The 23,698-nt window shown below is 35.3% G+C and overlaps 1 protein-coding gene across 4 annotated transcripts in view; it reads right to left on the reverse strand.

The window, feature by feature from the left end:
* Positions 1 to 3,305: 3,305 nt before the first annotated feature.
* Positions 3,306 to 23,698, reverse strand: part of AUH (AU RNA binding methylglutaconyl-CoA hydratase) — a 197,635-nt gene continuing 177,242 nt past the window's right edge. For 3 of the 4 annotated variants that reach the window (XM_078152831.1, XM_020976690.2, XM_078152832.1), the window contains 4 exons: positions 16,722 to 16,909; positions 11,372 to 11,422; positions 4,952 to 4,999; positions 3,306 to 3,924 (listed from right to left, as the gene is read on the reverse strand). In XM_078152831.1, coding sequence (XP_078008957.1) covers positions 3,847 to 3,924; positions 4,952 to 4,999; positions 11,372 to 11,422; positions 16,722 to 16,909 — 365 coding nt within the window. In that variant the 3' untranslated portion in view covers positions 3,306 to 3,846. Of the gene's footprint in view, positions 3,925 to 4,951; positions 5,000 to 5,041; positions 5,383 to 11,371; positions 11,423 to 16,721; positions 16,910 to 23,698 lie in introns of those variants that run through there. The other variant, XM_078152829.1, reaches the window with a different exon arrangement.

Below are 23,698 nucleotides of genomic sequence, written 5' to 3' on the forward strand. Positions count from 1 at the left end.
ATTTTATTTAAAATAAGCAAGCTTCTGACTATAAAGTTTACTAACTATTACAGTTATCAGAGAATTCTGAAAGAGTCTAATTTTCCATATCAAAAACATCAAAATAGAACATGGAAAATGAGTACAATATTTTCTGACTGCGGATTCCACAATTTTAGGTTGGTTCAATGAAAAATGACTAATGCCTCTTAGGAGAGATTACTCTTCTAATAACACTTCAATTCAGTAAATGAATAATATGATAGAAAAAGCACTGAATTTGGAGTCTTGAGGGCCTATGTTAAAATGCTGGCTTTGCTACTTACTCTGTGTATGACCTTGGACAAGTGACTTAGCATCAGTTTCCTCATATATAAAATGAGGGGGGTAGTAGCACAGAAGTTTTCTGATGCAGCTTCCCATCTGCTTCCCTGACACAGCATTTCCAACCCACACAAATACGTTTGGTCTCAGCTTCTCTGCTGCACTTTCCTAGCCTAGTGCCAATAAAAAGCCCAAGCAATTTGGGACTCAGGCCTTTCACAGTTGGTGTGTGTCTGAGATGTTAAGTAGCCAGCTAAAACCCTGATGACTGCCTGACCAGCCACATTTCCAAATGGAAAAAAGTGGGATGTTTCCAGAGAGCCTAAGAGCCACTGTATCCTTGCTATAAATACTTGTCACATATTGTTACTGTGTTGGGCAAAGTAAACCTCATCTTTTGCTGAATGTTCAGTGATTTATGGTGCCTCATTTTGTCCCAACATCAAACCTGAGCAAAATGGGTTCGGACTAGACAAGACTCTCCGGTCCCTAAGAGTTCCAAATTTATGATCTGTGAAAGAATCAGCATGCCCAAATTTTATAAAGGAAAAGTCTTTAGGTGTGCCCTGACACCTTAATAATGAATGGGCTTTAGCAAGTTGAAAAGAAAAAATAAAGCCAAACAAAGAAAACAAACCAATAAATATAAAATAGTTGGTCATCTAAAGAATATGGAGATGAAAATAAGAACTGAAGATATATCACTTCAAGAATTTAGACTTCCATAGTTCATAGAAGGGAGAATGGGGAACATATTATTGTCTATTTGGATAACACTTGAGTTTCCTAGGCTTAGACACTGATTTAAAATGTAGTCATTGAAAATTATTTCACTATTTCCCAATTTTTAAATACCCATTTTCCCTACGCACATTTTGCATATGCTCCTTCTCAATCCCTTCTATATGTGCTTCATACCCACTTACCCATACTTTTCTTCTTCCCAGTTTGTTCTAGCCAGTGACAGGGTGTTGTGGATCCAACATCCCCTTTCTCCATTTACATGCTTACTTTTGGTAAAAGCAAAGCTATGATCTCATTACAGAGATTATTAAAAAATCATATTCTTTGCTACTTTATCTGCTTTGTAGAAGTCAGAACATATGGGTTGTAGGTAGGAATCTGTAAAGAAATAGTCTCTGTTCTATTTCCCAGCATGATCCAAAGCTAGTTGTCATGGACACACTTGGATTATTCAATTCATTCATTCAGTAATAATTTATTAAGTATCTAACAGATAAATTCCACATACTGGTTATGTGATCTTGGGCAAATCATTTAACTTCTGGGTGCTCTAGGACAGGGGTGTCAAACTTTAGGCTTGTGTAGACTGAATGAAGTGTGCCAAACTAGATTAGAATGCAATCTGAAGATGTTTAACAAAATAAATCAAAATATGATACAATGCAGATGATATTATTTGGGGCTTTCTAAGTCAATTTGTGGCCTGTAGGGATCTTTTTCTATTTGAGTTTGACTCTACTACTCTAAAAAACCCTCTAAAACTATAAGTTACAGAGGAGGTACCCATTTGCACAACTTCACTTGGGAGTTCCCTAAACTAATGAAATCAAAGGCCTGATCCTTACGTGGTAGGTACTGTGTAAGGTGCTGAGTTTCCTTGCTCTCAAGAAGTTTAAATAATTGAGGGGAGATAACAAGAACACAAATCAGTAAATACACAAACAAAATGCACAAAGTAATTTCTGGAGTAGAAGGAGCCACTATTTCTTTTTAAAGAACTTGGCTCTCTGGCAAAATGTCAATGAGGTATATCACTTTCTCAACAGAAATGTTTTAAGGATGCCAGTTCCCCTTCTTGTAGTAGCAAGTACTGGAAATAAAGTCTATGGCTATTGAGTGGGGGATGATTAAACAAATTGTGATAAATCAGTAGTACTGTAGGGCAGCTTGGTGCTGCAGTGGATAAAGTACAGGGCCTGGAGTCGGGAAGAGTAATCTTCCTTAGTTCAAATCTGGCTTCAGACCCTTACTATCTGTGTGACCCTGGGCAAGTCATTTAACCCTGTTTGCCTGAGTTTTCTCACCTGAAAAACGAACCGGAGAAGGAAACGGCAAACTACTGTGGTATCTTTGCCAAGAAAACCCCAAATGGGGTCATGAAGTGTTAGATACAACCGAAACGACTGAATAAGAAAAATCGTACTGTGCTATAACTATGAAGGTGAAGAATATAGTGAAACATAAGAAGACATGAACTGATGTAGGGTTAAGTAAGTAGCCAGAAAAACATACACAATGACTAGAAAAATATAAATGGAAACAAGAAGAAACAACAAAACTGAATACTGTGTAATTATAACGATTAAGCATGGCTATGAAGGAAAGAAGAATGGCATCTCCCTTGCACAGGTGGAGGGCTATGGGTGTGCAACACTGCCTATACTATGAGTCTAGTAATGTTAATTCTGCCAAACTTTTTAACCTCGCTTCTTCTTGCTACTCCCTCTCCCCATTTCCCTTGTATTCTTTGTTACAAAGGATGGTTTTCTGGGAAATTAAGGTGATGTAAAACCAAAAAATATCATTAAAAATGTGGGGGTGAGAGGAGGAGAGTATGCAAGTTCCATGCTTCTAGAGACCTTAAAAAGGCCTTTTGACCTGAAATGTTTGAACGTTAACTTAACATTATTCATTATAGGATCATAGATCTAGAGATGAAAGGTACCTCAGGGACCATTTAGTCAAATCCCTTCATTTTATAGATGAGAAAACTGGGACCCAGAGAGGTTAAGTGACTTGTCCAAGGTTATATAGGTATAAAGAAGGCACAATTTGAATCCAGGTCCTTGGATTCCAAACCTAGTACTCTTTGCACTGTATCATACTGCTTTAATCATACAGCCTGAAACAGGCTGACCAACTGGTAATTTTGTCTCCTGTTTTGTTTTGTTTTTTTAATATCCACTTTATTCCAATTCATTTCTCTGAAAAGCTAATATGGAATGACCTACTCAATCAAAAACACAAAACACTGATAATAATTTATAAGCAAATATAGCTTCATTTCACTAACTTTATTTGCATTTTACAACTCGCAATTATCTTTTAATTTCTTTCTGAGCTATATGTGTGCATTAACACATGTATATGAAATCTCCTATGTAATATTTTAAAACTTTATTTGGTATACCTCATGTTTTGGGTGTACAGAAGTTCACCTTTATTTTTTTCAATGCAGTATGACACACATATATTTAACATTATTTCTTAGGCTTGGTCTACAGCAATTATTCACATTTTAAAAATTAGGAATGGGATGCCTAATAACATATGAAATTAAAAAAAAAAACCCAACAACCTGGCTTTGAATCAGTACATATCTTCATAAACAAGGATGAATGTAACAGTGTATGTGCTTTAATGAAGTACATGGTTGAGCACATTCCAGATGTTTAATGCATTCTATGAGTAGCTTGCTTTTCATTTTGGTGGTTATAAATCCATTTGCCTCAAGATACACCACAAAGGTACTTCTAGAAGTAGGGAGAGCACATATGAATGACAAAGCTTCTATGTGTTTTATTCTCCTTTGTAACGAGGGGGCCTTTTTTCTTTAAAAGCCAGAAGACCTTCAAGTCTGTCTTTGGTTGGAATAGTCTAAGAACAACAAAATAATGTGTAAGTGCTAGAATGACAGATCAATGGAAAAAAATACATTAACTCCATGGTTTTTTTTAAAACAGGTTATAGATCATAAAATTTATGAGAAGAAAAACAAAAGAAAAAAATACAATACAATCCCTAAGCAGGTGGAAGCTACATTTTCAGAACAACAGAAAAATATATTTTGCTTTTTTAGGTGAGTACAGACATGACCTAAAATGAATTTAAATTTTGTGGAGAAAAATGATAAAAACTCATATGATTTACACATTGCATCTATTTTTAACTGCCAAAGTAAATATACTATTTAAAACAGTTACTTCAAAAGGTTGGGAAATGACTCAGAACTGTAGTTCATTCTACTGAACTTTTAACAATTAATAAGATACTAATCAAAATACTGAACTCCACTCATGGACCAATATCCTAACTTGACTTTGGTGTAGGACAATCGTGTCAAACTCAAAGAGAAACATATCTCTGACAGCTGCATATTGGCTTAGAAACCACAAATTAACACTATCAATATTTTATTGTATTTTTATTTATTTTGTTAAACATTTCCCAATTACATTTTATCTGGTTCTTGCCAGCATTGGGAATATACGTTCTAGGCTCTGCTTGCCTTGAGTTTGAGACCTCTGGTGCAGGATAAGACCTATATTAGACTAAATTATCAGATTACTGCTACAAACACATATAAGATCAATCTAAATATTTAAGAAGTTTTCATAATTAATACAATCTAGTAAAGAAAACTGGTCCAATTTGGGGGACAAAGGAATTCACTGGTAATGCTAAAGCACTAAAAAGTGTTAATTTTAATCCATCTCTACATAACTCTTGTTGGAGTTATTTATATGAAATACAAACACATAATAAAAATATACAATAAGCCAATAATTATGTTAATTACTGGGGACAGAGAAAAATAAATCCCTGCCCTCTAGAAGCTTACATTCTACTGTTAAACATTATTTTAAAAAATTTATTGAATTATAATTTTAACTTTAAAAATTACCTGAGCATAACAGGCTTCTTCTATTGCTAAACCTGTGACTAAGTCCACCTGGGGAAAAAAGATATTACTTATTTTAGAAAGAAAAAACTTACATGACACATATACTATAACCCAATTATTTTGTCCTTCTAGAATTAGAACCATAAATTTTGGTGGAACACATGAGAAACGTCTTTGAATTTTCAAAAGTTGACTATTTTCCAATGATTAGAAATTCTATTTAATAAAATAGGGAAAGACCTTAGCTTAGAAAGGCCAAAGAATCCCACTGCATCTGGGGCCATCTCCAGTCATCCTGACCTATGTCTTGCCACTGGACTCAGATGACTCTGGAGGTGACAGTGAGGCTGATGACTTTACAAAGCCCTGCTTCACGTAAATCCAATTTACTTGCAAAACAGGACATCACCCTCTTGATGTTGTGGTTCTCTCTGAGAATGAAGGACAAATAATAATTTCAACTCTTTATATTTAGATCTAACTGTCTACAGTACATCTCCCACCTATGGCTGAAATTCAGCATGCCCAAATAAAGTTTTTTATTTCTTCTCTTAAACTTGCTTTCCTTCAATTAGGGCAAAGCCATCCGTCCAAGCATCCATATTTAAAATCCTGTGCTATCTTTGATGTTTTCCTCTCCTCTACCTTTCACATGACACTTTAATCTAAGCCACTCTGTCTGCCTCTACAATATTTTTTGAATCCACCTCTTCTTTTCTATACCCGCAGTGTTACTATACTAGTCCAGGGAACTACGCATACCAATTTCTAAACTATTAAAACAGCTTCCTAACACAGCTTTTTTTTTTTAATGTAAACATTTTAATATTTTATCTTTTTGCTAATTTCATGGAAAAACAATTTTTAACATTCATTTTTTAAAAATTTTGAGTTCCAAATTCTCTCTCCCAGCCTCCCTTCATTCCTCATTCAAAAGGCAAGCAATTTGATATAGGTTATATATGTATAATCATGAAAAACATATTACCATATTAGTCATGGTGAGAAATAAAACAGATCCCTCCCCCCCACCAAAAAGTAAAAAAAAAAAGCATGCTTCAATCTGCATTCAGACTCTGTCAGTTCTTTCTCTAGAGACGGGTACCATTTTTCTTTTTAAATCCTTCAGAACTGTCTTGGATCTTGTATTGCTGAGAACAGGTACATTTTCCCCAGCTGACTACTATACAATATTGCTGTTACTGTATATGATATTCTCTTGGTTCTGCTCATTTCACTTTGTATCAGTTTATGTATGTTTTTCCAGGTTTTTCTGAGAGCATCCTGCTCATGATTTCTTATACTACAATACTATTCCATCATAATCACATACTATAATTTATTCAGCCATTCCCCAGTTGATGGACATCTCCTCAATTTCCAATTCTTTGCTGCCACAAAAAAAAAAGCTGCTATAAATACTTTTGTACATATAGACCCTTTTCCTTTTTTTTTTTTCTCTTTGGGATACTAAGCAGTGGTATTGCTGGGTCAAAGGGTATGCACAGTTTTATAGACCTTTGGTCATAGTTCCAAATTGCTCTCCAAAATATTTTTCACAGTTATGATTACTAACTTCATATTTCCCTCTATCCTATTTCCCCCCCATTTATTACACCTCTCTCTCCTTTCACCTTATCCAGGGCTGCTGCTCTCACCCTGGAATGAAATTTGGGATCTCTTATCAGCCTAGGGAAAGTGGTCACAGCTCTTTCGCAAGAAGGAACCTTCAACTTAGCCCCCTGGCAAAGAACAGGCCTGCAAGTGAATTAGTTCACAACTCTACCGACAGTGTGTCTTTCATTCATGAAGACCACCAAAATAACATCACTATGTTAGAGGCAAGTTACAATGTGTCCAACTGTGGCCTATCAGACCAATATGACCTCAAAATGCTCTACCACAGGTTGGTCACAAATAGTCTATGTGAACATTTGGGGTGGATTCTCTAAATCTGTGCATTTCATGTTTCTGTTGAGCTACTTCAATTCTATTTTGATCATAGAGTACAGTATTGTCTCTAATGAAGGCATGCCATGCTAGGTGATCCTGTGCCAGTGTCTCCCACGTCACATAATCAATTCCAAAGTTCTCAAGAGAAACTTTGAGAATGTCTCTGTATTGCTTCTTCTCACCACCATGGGAGTGCTTGTCCTGTGTGAGTACTCTATAAAATAATGCACCGACAGTGCACCGGTATCTTAATCATCCCCCTTGTCCTCCAACATTTGTCATTTCCCTTTTCTGTCATACTAGTCAATCTGACAGATATAAGGTGGTACCTCAGAGTTATTTTAATTTCCATTTCTCTAATCAATAGCGATGTAGAGCATTTTTTCATATAACTATAGATAGCTTTGATTTCTTTGTCTGAAAACTGCTTCTTCATATTCTTTGACCATTTATTAACTGGAGAATGCCACTTACTTTTATAAATTTGATTCAGTTCTCTACATATTTGAGAAATGAGACCTTTATTATCAGAGAAACTTGCTGTAAAATATTTTTCACAGGTATGGTTACTAATTTTATATTTCCTTCTATCCTATTTTTCCCTGTTTATTCTACCATCTCTCTCCTTTCATCTTATCCATCCTCAAAAGTCTTTTGCTTCTGAATACTGTCTCCCCCAAGCTGGCTTTCCTTTCTATCAGCCATTGCTTTTCATGTACTATTGTTTATTATAACTGTCTGGATTGATATCTTGTCCCTCTATTACACCAGTGGTTCTGCAAAACTTTTTTGGCTGCACATTGGTATCAGTTAAAAAAAAAGTATTTGCTGCTCCTAAAAAAAATAATAGTGCTCATTTTTTTTTTGTAGCTTCCCTCTTTTCCACGTCTTCCTCTTCCCCAATTAAAAAAACAAAACAAAACTTCTGCCTACCTCCAAACACCCTCCTGCTAAACAATATAGTGAAGCAAAGCAGGAGATTCACATGTTGGCAATGTTTCACAATGTTTGACAAAACTGGCAGTTTGACAAATCTCATACTATACATTGTAATAGTAAAAAACTGGACATAGTAGATGCCTATTGAAGGTAGAAGTGTTTAAAAGAATGTTGCACGTGAATGTGCTGGAACATTACTACACTATAAGAAAGAAATATGGAGAATATAGAGAATCACTGGAAGACTTATATGAACTGGAACAAAGTTCAAGGAAGTACTAGGAAAGTAATACACAAGAATTATAAGAAATGGACATGGAAAGAACAACCAAATTGAAGCTGAATGCTATGCATTTTAATGACCAAACTTAGTCTCTACAGAAAAGATGAGAATGTAACTTCCTTTTTATAGACAAAGGTGACAATGAATGTGGAACAGCATGCACTGCTGGACTTGACTGATGTGTTGGTTAGTTTTGCTTAACTGTTTTTTTTTTCTCTCTTTTTATTTTTTTGGGTAAAAGAGATGGCTTTTTTTTTTTACAAAGGCTGTTTCTTTGGGGATGGAAGAAGGATATACACACACATATATATATACACACACACATATAAATAAATATATATATATATATATATGTACATGGAAGAGGGCTCGTGTGTGTATGTGATGTGAAAATAAAAGGTATCAATAAAAATTATAAATGTCACTTTTACCTTGATGAACAGATTAAATATATTCACTGATAATATATGCTAGTTAGAATACTATTATAGCTTCTTGTTAAAATGGAAAAAGTTAATCAAACACTTGTGTTTTTTAAAAGAAAAATGTATAACACTTTTACGCTCAACAATACTTTTTAAGGATTTTGCCTGTAGAAAATCAGTAAACCATTATGTTGAGACAATGTTGGCATATGTAACCATTTAGGGGTTAGAGATTTTTGAAGTTAATTTTTGTAGCAACTACCATATAAATTCTTCATGGTGAAATATTTACATTTTTTCCTAATATTTGAGTCTAGAAGTATAATGCATATTTGTTCTAATCTTTAAAAATGCCTATCTTCTTTTCTCCTATGGCTTATTTCATGAATTTGAGGACTTAGCTAAATTTGCAGATGTTGAAACAAAGCAGATGAATCTCTAAAATGTGCAAATCAATCTGTGATCTAATAGATTTGGGAGTTCCCTCCAATGATCAATTGATCCATCAACAAGCATTTAAGTGCTTACTACACGTAAGGAATTATGCTAGGTCCTAGAGACACAAACATAAAAATAAGAAGAAGAATGGTGTAGTAGACAGTTAGAACATGGAATTAAGAAGACTTGGGTTCAAATTAAGATACTTATTACCTATGTAACCCTAGGCAAGTCACTTAACCTCTCCAGCATTAATTTCCTCATCTGCACAATGAGATACTTGATGATCTCTAAGGTCCCTTCCAACTCTAAATCCATGATGTTAGAAATCTATGAATGAGTCCCTGAACTCCAGGAACTTGCATTCTGCTTAGGTGCATCAACATGTACGTAAATAAATATGTATGTATACACATACACAAAACAAATACAAGGTAATTTTGAGAGGGAAAACAATAGGAGCTGGGGGCACAGGGAGTAGCTTCACTTATAACGTGATTCTTAAACTGAGTCTTGAGGGAAACTAAGGATTCTAGGAGGCAGAGTTGAAGACATGGGAGTAGCTAATGTAAAGGCATAGAAAATGGAAAAGGACTGTCACATGTGAGGAATAATAAAGGGGTCAGTAACAATAAGAGGGTCAGTTTAGCTGAAAGTTGGAGTTCATGAAACACAGCAATGTACAATGAGGTCGGAAAGATACATTGCGCCTGGACTGTGAAGGTCTTTAAATAACAGAGAAGTTTATAGGTGATCCTAGAATCAATAGAATGAGTAATATGGTCAAATCTTCACTTCAGGAAATTTCCCTTTTGTGGCTGTTTGAAGGCTACATTGGAGTAGGCAGAAACTTGAAACAGGGAGATCAATTAGAAGACTATTGCAATAATCCAGAAGAAAGGTGATGAGATGAGGGCCTCAATTAGGATGGAGTCTGTGTGAATAGGGAGAGATGAGAGATGTAAGAGATATCAAGGTAGAACAGTAAGATATTGGCAAGTCAGTGAATATGTGAAGTTAGTGGGAAGGAAGAAGAGAGGATAACAGGGATGTTGAGAACCTGCAAGACTGGTGGTACCCTTGATAGAAATAAGGATTTTCAAAAGAGGGGTAGGTTTGAGAAGAAAGATGAGAACTACAACATGACTCACTCTGTCCTACTACTCACTGGCCACTGCCTAGAAACCCAGAGTTGTCCAAGGGGTAACCATCACAGCCTCTGGGGCCAGGGTCTGAATTTGCTGGAATAAATGAGAGAATTTTCTTAAAGGTAGCTGCTGCGGGTGCCTGAGTAGTGGTTCGATTATAACTGCTCTGAAGGGCCGGGGCGTAATGCAAAAGTGAAGAGACTGGGAGCCTACACAGTAAAGCCAGCATGGGTAAAAAAGAAAAGAATAGGGTAGTATGAGTGATAATAGGTAATAAGGGTATTAAGGTTGACTATTTGTGAGAAAAGTGGGAATGCAATCCATCTTCTCACCTTCTCATTAATTGACTGCATACTCTCAGGTTCATAGATCATCCTACAGTCTCTAGGGGATAGGATAAGTTCACTAAGTGTTTACCATGTGAACTAGAACTATGCTTTGCAAAACAGTCCTTGATTTATCAAGGAGCATACTGTGATCTATCAAGGAACACACCAAGAGAGACGACATGGAAATATTTAGGTAAATACAAGATATATATAGAGTAAATGGAAGGCAATCTTAGAAGGAAAGGCCCTAGAAACTTGAGGTGGGTAACACAAGTAAGGGCTACCAGCAAAAGGTGAGATTTGAACTGAGTTTCAATGAGGGAAATGAGGGAAAGCAAGAGGTAATAGGGGTGAGGAGGGAGATATCACTGTGTTAAGAGTATGATTACTGAGGTCTGTTACTACCAAATTAAAAATCAGTACCAACCATAACATCAGGAGAATAAAATCAACAACAGAGCTACAAAAAGAATAGTCACATGTTTTTTTTCCTAAATACCAAATCACTGTATTAAGTGACATTTATTTTCTTTATTCTTTTATATTTCATTTAGACACAAAAAGCACTTCCTAAACATTCAAATGACTCCTCCCAACAGCCTCTACAAAATCTTATTTCCCAAGAAAAGGTTACACTAAACTGCCTAACATGATCATGGTGATTATGTCTAATAGCTCGTGTTATTATTCACCTTTTTGGTTTTATAGCATTTAACAAAAAAAAAGAAGGTTGTGTGCTATATTTTCCATATCTTGGAACCAACATTATCTGTATATTTGACCTGAATTTTGCAAACAGATATAATTGAAAAAGCTATAAATAACTTACAGATCTTAAAAACACATGTTATTTTAAATCCTCACTAAACCCTTTCCCACAACAACAAAGGTTCCAATGAACTTACCTCCATGCCCTGATTGATGGCTAGTTTTGCCACTCTCACTGCTACAGGCCCCTAAAATTCATAAGGAAGAAAAAGAGATTTTGGGTGCATATTTGTATAAATGATTCTGTTGCATACTTACTATAATGCAGAACTTCCGTTAATCAAATCTGAGTCATACATAACAATAACACCTGTGAGATGCTATAAGTAGATTGTAGCTCTTTCTTTAATTATAAATATACACAGGGATCTAATAAAAAAATTTAGATCCAAACTTAAGTATTGCTATTAATGGTTACAATTATTTAGATGTAATATCATTGTTATACTAAATTTAAAAAAAACTTGTTCCAATAAAAACTTAGGAGGTTGAAAGTACTGTAAAGATGGAATTACATAACAGTAATATCTCACTTTTATTTGGCATCTTTCCTTTCCATTAGATGAATACTGAATTATGTATACTAACAAAAATAAATACTATCACCACACACTGTCCTGACATACTACAGAAACAAGTTAGTGAGAGTAAAAAATGGAGAATAGCTGGGAATACTCTCTCATGGCACTCAAAGTATTACTATATACTTTAAGGAAGTCTAATTTTGTACTACTATGTAAATAGAATTTACTCAGGAGGAAATTGCCCCGTGTGTATGCTTATTTTTTTCTAATGGGTTAAAGACTGTTTATAAATGATCAAGTAACTTGTGGTCTACTTATAGCTTTTTTGGACACTTCTAAAGAATTCACTAGAAAAGAAGGCCTTCTTCTAGAAGTTCTTGTGAACCCATTATTACATGTCATGCTAACTGGATTCTCTTTAAAAATCAAATACCCAAAATAATTTTTTTCAAAGATAATTTCCTGATGCAATACTATTTGGATGAGAAGCAGCTTTGTGAAGAAGATCTATACTCAAATTCCACCTTTGACAATTGCTTGTGAGGTGACTAGGGTAAGTCTCTTAATCTCTCTGAACTTCATTTTGCTGTCTAAGACTTACCTAACAATTTAAGATGAGGTGCTATTCTACATTAGATGGAGGGAATTCTCACACCTGCAAAATCAGATTCTTGATGGTAGTTACAAGTTGACTATAACTTGTGTTGGTATCTGTTAGTTATTCTTATGAACGGGATTTCTGATTTAAGAGAAATACATGCTAAGTATATTAGCAAGCCAAATCATTTTTCCAGGAATGATTTAATAATTATCTATTCTTATTTTAGCATAAAACTAAAGGAAAATAATCTTTATTCCCTTTCATTATCACTTCCTTACTTCACTGTCATAACTTTCAAAATCTTTATTTGAAAACATTTCTGTATAAAATAAAAATTTTTTTTAAAAATCTGCTTCGAGGGGCAGCTAGGTGGTGCAGCGGACAGAGCACTGGCCCTGGAGTCAGCAGGACCTCAGTTCAAATCCGGCCTCAGAAACATAACAGTCACTAGCTGTGTGACTCTGGGCAAGTCACTTAACCCCAACTGCCTCACAAAAAAAAATCTGCTTTGAAATCATGCCTGATTTAACTTCCTTTATAAGTAAACCTGAACCCCAACTTCTTATACATTCTTCTCTCTTCTCAGGTGTAAATTGAGAATTTTAGACACTTTGGGCTCAGCCAATACAGAAATGAAATAGATGAATACCATCTTTAAAAAGTGTTTTCTATTATTTAAAAGAATAATCACCAAGAATAAACTATAGGTTCTCCATACTCCATCTCAAATTTTATTTGGTAACATTCATAAATCCAATCTTTATAAAATTTTCAAAGTCTCTTTTTTTTAAACTTCCCTAGAACATATGTCTTGCAAGGCAATTCAGAAAACAAAGAAGATTACAAAACAGCCTAAATTTGAAAGCACCCCTTTACCTTCAGCAGTTGTAGTTCCAAAGTAGCAAAAAACATGGGGGCAGATGATTCTAGGAATCATAGCTTTTAGATTGTCTTTAATGTTAACTGATCATATTTCTAAACATGAGGTCTTTTTTCAGTGGTCAACAAATGAATGTATTACAGGAGACATCAAATCATACAAACTCTGACATATTCAATATCAATGAAATCAGTACTCACAAGGAAGCTAAATGGAAAGATATCTTACAGGCTTTCTCACAGAGGAAAGTAAAGGCACTGGCATACTACATTTTATCATGCAACCAAAGGCAACAAGAAACGTCATTTTATGGCACATTTCGTTATCTTGTACGCAGAGCTTATGAAAAACATAGGGAAAAGAAAGCTACCATGAAGAAAATACGGAGGTAGAGAAATTCTAAGAAAAACTTGAGAGTGAAGTGGCACAGGACTTTATGATCACCAAATAGCATTATAAAAATGAAATTACTTATACTTTAGTAAATAGTAAATGACTAATTACTGAGGTGAGCATCATTTTAAAATTAGCTGTTTTTCTATATTAGATCACTGACCTTCTAGAGCAAATATCAAAATCAATTCCAAATGAGAAAAATAAAAATGAGAAGGTATGCAACAAAGGCAACTCCAAATGGATCTATTTAACAAGTTGTTGATGCCAAAAATGTGAAATGTATTAAAGAATGGGCATCAACAGAGACTATCATCACTTCCTAAAGAATTCAACTGCTGTAAATTAGTCCATGATGAGGAAAGCAAATGATACTAGAAGGTGCCTTTTCCAGCAAACATGGCAGACAAAGGCAACAAGAGTTTAGAATATAAACTAATTTGTAAAATCTTATGGAGGAAAATTATTAGGCTTCCTCTAAGGAAAAAAAAATCCTTAATTTTCCTTAAGCTTCTTTTAAAGAAATTAGAACTATCCAAAAATTAAATAGGTTGCTTCAGTGAAGGAGTAGGTTTCCCCATCACTGGAAGTCTGGGCAAAGACTAAATGATCACTTGTCAGGGATGTTATAAAGGGGATTTGACCAATGAATTTATTTCCAACTCTGAAATTTTGTATGTGAAGATTATGAACAAAATAGTCTTAAAGATAGCAAACGGTAATGAAGAGAAAAAAACAACAACCTTGCAGAGAGTTCAGAAAGAAAAATAAATTATACTGAGGGTTCAATTTATTCCTTATATTAAACTGGAAGGACAAAGAAACAAATCTATAAAGATTTTTATAACAAAGTTTTCACCACAAAAGACAAAATCTACCATATTTAGATTTTAGTATCAGTTTCCTTTATGTGGTATGAGGAAGTAAGAATGCCAATGAGAAAACAGATGGGAAGAAAAAGCTGAACTGGACCAAGTATAATTTAAAGATATTTCTTGTGGAAGTGAAACGATTGTGAAGATATCTGAAAGATCAGATGATGAAGTACCTGGGGAAAATCACCTTAATGTTACAAAAAAGAGAAATACACACACACACACACACAACCATATAACCACTACTCCATACGCCTACTTTCCCACTTCTACTTTACTAAGGGAGAACAGGTTATGTATACAAATAACTACAAAAGAAGCATGTGATTGTAGTGGCCCAAGGTTTATAGAACGTTAGAAGAAAGCTTCATAAGAAATATAACATTTAAGTTGGGCCATTAAAGGACAGATAAGTGTTTTTAAGAGGATAAGATGTAGTTGAGGAGAGTACATGAGATGCAGCAACATAGTATAGTGTATAGAATGCTGGACTTGGAGCACTAACGACATGGGTTAAAATTCTACTTATGACATTTACTAGTTATGTTGCCATAGTTTTAGCCTTTCTTAGTCTATTTTTTTCATCTGTAAAATAGGAATAACAGTATTGTAGTAGTACTTATCTAAAGAAACAGGATGGCATAGAGGCTCGAGAACCAGCCTCAGAGTCTGTAACACTTGGAGTTTAATCCTGCTTCTGACATATGGGGTTGTGAGACTTTGGACAAGTAAGTCATTTAATCTCTTTGCTCCAAGCAACTCTTTAGCACATCCCTCTCCAGTCTATACTTCTAATCTCCACAGATCTTTCTGTACCATGACATAGAAACCTCTTTACTCTAGAAGCTAACTTCATTCCTGGACTACTTCTTTCATTGGAAGTACTTTCTTCCTTTAAAGATGCCTTCTTATTGAATGTTTCCTCCCATAACCTCCAAATTGAGGAGGAAAGTTAGGCTGAAGAAGTCTTCATTCTTCTCTGGCTGCACTGCTGACTCATTATCACAACACTTTCTCAACCATGCTTCCAAGCTGGGTATCTTTATTTCTCTCCTCACCTGTAAGCTACTTGAGGGCAGGGACTGTCTTTCTGCTTGTGCTTGTATTCCCAGGGCTCAGCATAGTGCCTGGGACATAATAAACACTTAATAAATGCTTGCTGACTGAGTGAGTACACACACAGAAGCAGTAGGTTTCTTCACTCAGGTATTTACACCTTTGGTCCCACCACAAAGTTTTCTGCCTCACAGGTTTGTGGAGGCTCAAAAGAAATAATTTAAGAAAAGCACCTTGAACATTTTTAAGCATACATATTATTATCAGTTATTGTTATTCAAGGTGAAGGAAAAAGCATTAAGGAAAGTATGGAGGTGGGAATGCAGGTAGAATATATGGGGAATATCTAATAGTCTATTCTTGCTATAGCCAAAATATATGTCAGGAGAAGTAGTAAGAAAAAGCTAGAAAAGTAGGCTGAGGAAGGATACAATTTGTCAAGAAAGAAGGACACTTCTTCCTCAGAGACAGTACTGAAGTAATATAAAAGGCTGGAAACAATCAGCTTTGAAAAATCACTTAGTGGACTGAGCCAAATCTTTGTACTAAATGCTTTCTATTTAGTGTCAGGTTTTGAAGCAATTACAATTTCTGTACACATAGAAGAGAGGAGTCATTTTAGAGAGTGTGCCAAATATTGACTGTGCATCAACAAAGTCATATACTATAATAAGTAAAATACAAATATGTGCAGTTATTTTTAAAAATGAATACTTAAAACGTATGTAGATTTAATATTAACATTTGGAACACGATGCTAACAAAACTCCAAGAACCAATTAAAGAATTAATGAAATTTATCATGGGTAGAACAAGATATTAACCTATTTAATGTAAGTTTCCAAGACTATTTTCATCTTAAATCTTACTAAATTAATTTCTTCTGTTTATGAAAATGAGAACAACAGTATGTTAAAGGAAAGTATAAGGTGTATATATATTGAATAATGAGGGAAAAAATAAAAGAGTAAGATACAAAGCCACAATAGAAAGAAACGGATTTTTTTTGTTAGATTAACTCATCATCTATTTCACAATTTAAAATAATTTTTCTTTTAGGGAGTTACATTCCCAGTAAATTTCCTTGCTATTTTTGTTAACCATTTTATCAATCTATTGTAAAACAACAAAAGGATAAAAGACTATAATCAAAAATACCTGAGGTAAAAATTCTTTTGCTAGGGCTAATGCCTTTCTGTAGGCAGCATCCCCTTTTTCATTTTGTTCTAAAACATGACTGATCAATCCTATTGATTTTGCTTCCTGGCCATCTAATACACGAGCAGAGAAGATCATTTCCTTTGCCAGAGACATGCCAATGACACGAGGTAATCTCTGTGTTCCTCCTGTAACATGAACAAAACAGAAAAATGAAAGCAATGACTTAATTCAAGTGTTTAAATGTAATATCAGAGAGCTCCAAGTTTTAATGTAAAATTTTCATTGATTTTTTTTCCCTAGCTCTCCTTCACCTCCAAACTGTCCCTTCCATCTCTACTACGAAGATTCTTGTCCTTCCTGGAAAAGAATTTTCTTTTAAAGAGAAAAAATAGTTTTACAAAACTAGGCAACACATGATGGTTGAATTTTGTAGAAATTCCATGCAAAGGTGAGAAATATGTATACTTTTTATGATTCCCATTTATTAGGCAATAGGTTTATTACATTTAAGTTTTCAAAAATCCTATTCAGATGTTTAACGTCTTTCTTTTTTTAATATTTGTCTAAATCTGAAAAGAACACCTTAAGGTTCCCAACAATTATTGTGCTGTTTCTCTCTGTAGTTAACATTTTTGTTTAGGTATTTAAATACTGTGCCATTTGGTATACACACACAAACACATAGTATTTTTTCACTGATGTTATTTCATTACAGGCGGTACCTTAAGGCATAATGTAATTTCCCTATCTTTTTTAATCATGAATTTTTTACTCTTGCCTGATTTGAAACCATTATTGCTACCTCTGTTTTTCTGGAATTACTTAAAGCATCATAATTGACATATGAATCTCCTGTAAATAACATTATTATTGATTCATCTTTCTAATCTATTCAGCCCTTCTCTTCAATTTTGTAGGTGATTTCATTCTGTTAACATTAATAATTTATGATTTATAGGTGTTTTTCTTTTTGTCATGTCCTATGATCACATTTTCTTTCTCAAAGAAGGGGAGGGGCACAAGCATTTATTAAATACTTATTATTAAGCACTTACATGCAAAACATTGCAGCAATTGCTTTATGTATATTATTTTATTTGATCCTCAAAACAACCCCTATGAAGTGGATGCTATTATGATCCTTATTTTATAGCTGAGGAACTAAGGCAAAGATTTGTCCAGGGCCAAAAAGCTAGTAAACATTTGAGGGCGGATTTTGAACTTAGGAAATACTGACTCCAGGTCACAGCCCTATCCACTGTGCTAAATAGCTGTCCTTCCCTTCCCCTTTTTCTCCCCCTAAAAAAACAGAAAGAAGATTGTAAAGAAAATGATAGGTATGAACACTATAATTGGAATGATGTGTTTCTACTCTTTTGTCCTTCATTTTTTCAGGCAGTTCAGATTAAGATACTAGGTTTTACCTTTTCTTTTTAAATTTAGTTTCTTTTTAAATTTCCTTTATAATCAGTGAAGGTTTTTATGCTTATGATCAATTTCTATCCCATATACTTCACTTTTTTAGGAATCTGAATGGAATGCTTATTGCAAGGAAAGTTCATCATGCCTCAATGACCTTCAGTTAAAGAAAGTTTTATTTCACTGAAACTTAGAGAAAAAAAGCTTTCCTAGAACTATAAATTTAATAAATAATTGGTAGAAACATGCATGTAATATGTTCTACACATTTATGCACATCATGTTCCTTTTATATGATGCACACATATAATATAAAATAATACATAATACCAATACATTGTTATATACATTTATACATATATGCATTAATTTTATATGTTTGTGTATGTATTCATTTACATATGAATATAACAATATATTGATAGGCATTCTCATTACTGTTGTACATACCCAGTTCCATCTGTATGCTGAAAATCTAAGTAGAAGTTAAAGGTATATATTAAAGTTTGTTTTGAAAGATAGCAGCAGTTCAGAAAATGATGCACTGGGTGGCATTTTAGAGTGGTATATCAAGTAATTAAAAGTGACAATTAAAATCTAGTTGGTTGGGGCAGAGCTAAGATAGCTGAGTAGGAGAAGTATAGTAGAAGTTCTCCAAAACAACTATACCATAGAGATTTAGAAAATGTACCAAAAGAAATCTTGATTAGGAAAAAAAATCATATTCATATTTCTAGCTCAGGTCAGCATAGGGAGACAGAGTAGGCTATGGATACCAGGAGCATGCCCCACGTAGAGAATTTCAGGACACAGCAACTGAAAGAGGACTAAGGTTTTGCATCAGGGCAAGATGAGGTCCCACAGGGGACCCTGACCTGAGAAAGCTGTAGGAATAGGTGTCATCTGACAATTCTGTCGTTCACTACCCAAATCTGGTTCCTGAGCAGACTAAAGAGGGGTCTTGTACTTTGGGGTGGCACTCCAGCATAAGTAGTTGCAGGATAAGTACTGAGTTGGAATAAGTTGGAATAAGCAAACAATGGCTATGTAGCTTTGACTCTAGGAGTTCAGCAGGTTCTCAGTTACAGCTTTCAATCTAGTGTGACACCTGCAAAGGAATAACCAGGAAAGGAATTCCAGACCAAAGGGGAGCTTGTAGTTTTGTTACTTTGAACAAGCAGAGCTTTCCAGATGGCTGACAGTGGCTAAATCTAGCATGTTTACTGGAAACTCCCAACTAGGGCAAGCCAACAGGAGCATTACGCAGATCCAAATATAAGTTAAGAAATTGCAGAGCACAGACCAAGAGAGCAGTGACCAGAGTTTTCCCTGCATCAGAACACTTTGTGGAGCAGTGAAAGCTTAAAGGTCACCAACCTGAGCTGTATCCTAGAATAATGCAACACTCAATATGCCAAGAAAGAAGGAGAAAGACCTGAGGACAACAACTCAGTTCAGACATTCTCTCCAGAAGTATACAGAGCCCAACCCTAACATAAAGGCCAAGGAAGAATGATTTAATAAAAACTAAATAAACAAATAAATAAATAAATATCCCGCCATATAAAGCTATAATGGTGACATGAACATGACAAGACACAGACCCAGAAGAAATTATGACTCCAAAACAAAGCAAAGCCTTTGTAAGCAAAGCCTCAAAGAAAAGCATAGGTCAGGTACAAGAACAACTAGAATTCCTGGGAGAGTGGAGGTTTTTTTTTTAAGTTAAAAAATGGTTTAAAAAACCAAATGAGAGTGGTAGAAGGAAAAAACTGAAAAAAAATGAGAGCTTTGATGTGGGCATGCCTTTCTGGTCAGTCTTTTATCAGTGACTCCTATGTCACACAACCTATTCCACAGTTCCTCAGAGAGACCTTGACAGTGCTCTTGTATCACTTCTGACCTCTATGTGAGTGCCTGCCTTGTAACAGTTCTCCGTAAAATAGTCTTTTAGGCAAATATACTTTTGGCAGTCAAACAACATGGCCAGCCCGTTGGAGCTGGACTCTCTGCAGGCGGGTCTGAATGTTTGGCAGTTCAGCTCAAGAAAGGACTTCAATATCTGGTACCTGATCTTGCCAGATGATACTCACAATCTTCCTAAAACAATTCAAATGGAAACAATTCAGTTTCCTGGCATGACTGTTATACTGTCCAGGTTTCACAGACATACAACAATGAGGTCAGCACAATGACTCTATAGATCTTCAGTTTGGTAAGCAGCCTAATACCTCTTTTCTCCTACACTTTTCTTTGGAGCCTCCCAAACAGCAAGCTGGCTCTGGCAATATGCACATCAACCTCATCATCTATGTGTACTTCCTTGGAAAGTATACTGCCAGTGTAAGTGAAGGTATCCATAGCATTCCAAATTCCTCCATTTGCTGTAACCAATGGTTCCATGTACTGGATGGTGAGAGCCTGTGTTTTCTTGATGTCAACTGTTAGCACAAGAAGCAGAAAAATTGATCCATACTTTGTTGCATCTCAAAGGATACACTGAGCACACATCTATGAACAAAAAATCATGCACCACCTCTCCCTCCACCATCCTTCCAGCCTCCACAGTTTGAAAAGCTGAGCTAACCTTGACTCATCTTCTGATATATCCAGTCCTACTATTAGCAGGTCACTGAACCACCCTGATAGCTGACTTCCTCATCTGAAAAAGAGGTACTAAGCAACCAATATTATAGCAAGATTTCTGTGATATTAGCTTGAGTTAGGCTGTAGGTTATTAATGGCATAATTGTGAAATAAAGTTATTTGGGGCAATGCTACCTGGGCTATGTCTGTGTTTAATTTTGAAAGTATGATTAAAATGTGGAATTTTTTAAAAAAGCCAATTTTGTTTTTAACAAATGCTAAAACAAATGTTCTGTTAAGCTCCAGTGCTTAACTGTTTTTTGGTAGTGGTAAGTGACTTGTCCATGGTCACAAAGATGTAATCAGAACGGAGGGCTCTTCATTCCAAGTGGTATTTTTGTGGAACAAATTAATTATATTGATCAGGTTGTTAATTCTATACAAATAGCAGATTTAATTTTTAAAAAAGTAATTACATTTATTTAAGAAGAGGAAAAAGGAGAGCTAACACAAGGAAAATATTTTTCATTATCATATGCTACCACAAAAGGAAATAAAGCTATTACTATTCACAATTCAAAAAGTTTGTTTAGATTTAAGTGTTGCAAAAATAGTGTGAAGAAAATACATTTTGCTCAAAAAACACTTTGAAGTTAGGTTAATGCTTATAGAAAAGGGTTATCTTGACTATGTCTAATAATAAAAATAGCTCACATTTCAAGTATTATCTACATTTCAAAGATGAGGGAACTGCATCTTAGAGAGATTAAGTGATTTTTCCATGTTCACAGAGTAATTGGTGGTAGATTTTGAACTCAAAAGCAGGTATTATGACTGCAGGTCTAACACTCTACTCATTCAAGTTTTTCAAACATTCATATCTTTCATGCCATGCCTCTTCCCACCCCACCTCCCAAAAGAAATCTGGGTAACTTTCAGTTTTTTACTCATTTTTCAGATTTTTGGCAATGTGTAAATATATCTGAAAAATGTCAATTCCTACAATTTGCTAAAAGTGCACAAAATGTAAAACCTTGTGTAAGGTTCTGAAGGGTTTTTTTTTTAATGTCTGGACTTGTGATTTCATTACTGCAGTGAAGAAACACATTGTAGCAATTCAGATCACAAACTACTCTACAATTTATATAACTATAAAGGGTTGCCTGGGGCAATGTGAGGTTAAGAGCCGGTAAGCCCAGGGTCACCAAGTGAAAATGTGAGGAAGGCAGGACTTCACCCTAGCTCTTTCTGAACTAGACAGTTAGGTCTCTATTGCTTATAACAGCCTGCAATTCTATGTTAAAACAAAACAAAACGAGACAAAATTAAAAAAAAAGGAATCTGAGATAGTAAAAAGTTTTAATTTGGTTACACACTAGGTATCCTTGAGGATACATGTGCCCTGGTTCCTGATCAGGGGAAGAGGGTAAGCATTGATTAAATGCCTCAGAAACTGTGCTAAGCACTTTTTGCAAATATTATCTCATCTGATCCTCACAACAACCTTGTGAGGTAAGTGCTGTTTATTATCCTCATTTTAAAGATGAGTAAACTGAGGCTGAGACTAAATAATTTACCCAGAGTCACAGCTAATAAGTGTCTGAGGTCACTCCTGGACTCAGGTCTTTCTGACTACAGGCCCAGTGCTCTAACCATTCTGCCACCTAGCTGCTAGCAGATCAAGTGAGCTGGCTGAGGAATATTAAGGGAGGGTTATAAGACTGATCCATAGTGTGATCATGACAATTTAATCTTTAGTATGAGCAGGAAATCAGGGAATCAGTCTCAAATAGGAGTAGGAGACTGGCTAGCTATATACAGGCAACAGGTCATTAACTTATCCTACATTTCTTTTACATAATTTGTTGAATCGATTTTCCTTATTATCATCATCTAAATTCATCATCTCTTAATGCGGAAAGTGGGTAGAGAATAAGCAGATAATGTACTGGTTTCCAAATGTCTCCTAAAGATACCTATCTCATCTCCACATTTATATCACATTTTAGATGGGTGGTTGAAAATTCAGGAGACACTCGAAACAAGGAAGAAGCTACACAGTTTAGGACTATGGAACACACTATAAGGCTTGTGCAGGACTATGTGCTTGTTGCTATTGATCTCTAACCACAAGTAAAGTCAAAAAGACAGAAACTATCACCTCAGTATGAAATAGATAGTAGGCAACTGCATATTTTTTTAACCTAGTGGATCTTAGATTTTCTTTTTTTCTAATTTCCTCCTCTTTTAGAGGCTAGTTAGGGTGGCAAATGGAGGGAGTGCTGGCTCTGAAAATAGGAATACCTGAATTCAAATCCAACCTATTAAGTACCTATTAAGTACCTACCTTGCCAGGTTGTCTGTAAAGATCAAATAAAATAACATTTGTAAAGAAGAGCATCTGGCATATAGTAGGCACATAATAAATGCTCGTTCCTTTCTTCTTCCCTTCCTTCTTTGTCTTCCTCTCAGGACGGACTGGTAAGTTGATCAGTCAGACCACAAGCACTGATTAGGACTTCCTAGTGGCCAAGTAAAGCACTCAGGTTTTTTAATGCTTCAAGTAAAGACACTACATTAACAAATATAATGAGTAAATAAATAAATTCGATAGTGTACTAATAACAACCCTTTGGAGTGAGATCAGGTCAAAGCTGGCACCAGGAAAGGCTGGACATTTGAGAGCAGTGGAGCTGAGCTGGCACTGACAATTCCTCATTGATTCAAGATAACAGAAGGTTGGGAGGAAATCAAAACGTGTCAAAAATAATTCCGCCCGGAAAGGATCTAGACTAAAACTCAGGTGGTATCACCTATCTATATCAAGTCAATACTTCAATCTGAAGGCACCAGGTACTGAAGAGGGCCAAATAGGTGGGAAGCCACCAGAGGCAGAAAAGATGTGGCACAGACAGGCAAGGAGAAAAGCCACCAGGAAGGCAACTGCAGCACCCATGGGAACATACATG

The sequence above is a fragment of the Phascolarctos cinereus genome, unplaced genomic scaffold (assembly GCF_003287225.1).
Source record: "Phascolarctos cinereus isolate Bilbo 61053 unplaced genomic scaffold, phaCin_HiC Scaffold_4;HRSCAF=312, whole genome shotgun sequence".
Taxonomy (NCBI): domain Eukaryota; kingdom Metazoa; phylum Chordata; class Mammalia; order Diprotodontia; family Phascolarctidae; genus Phascolarctos; species Phascolarctos cinereus.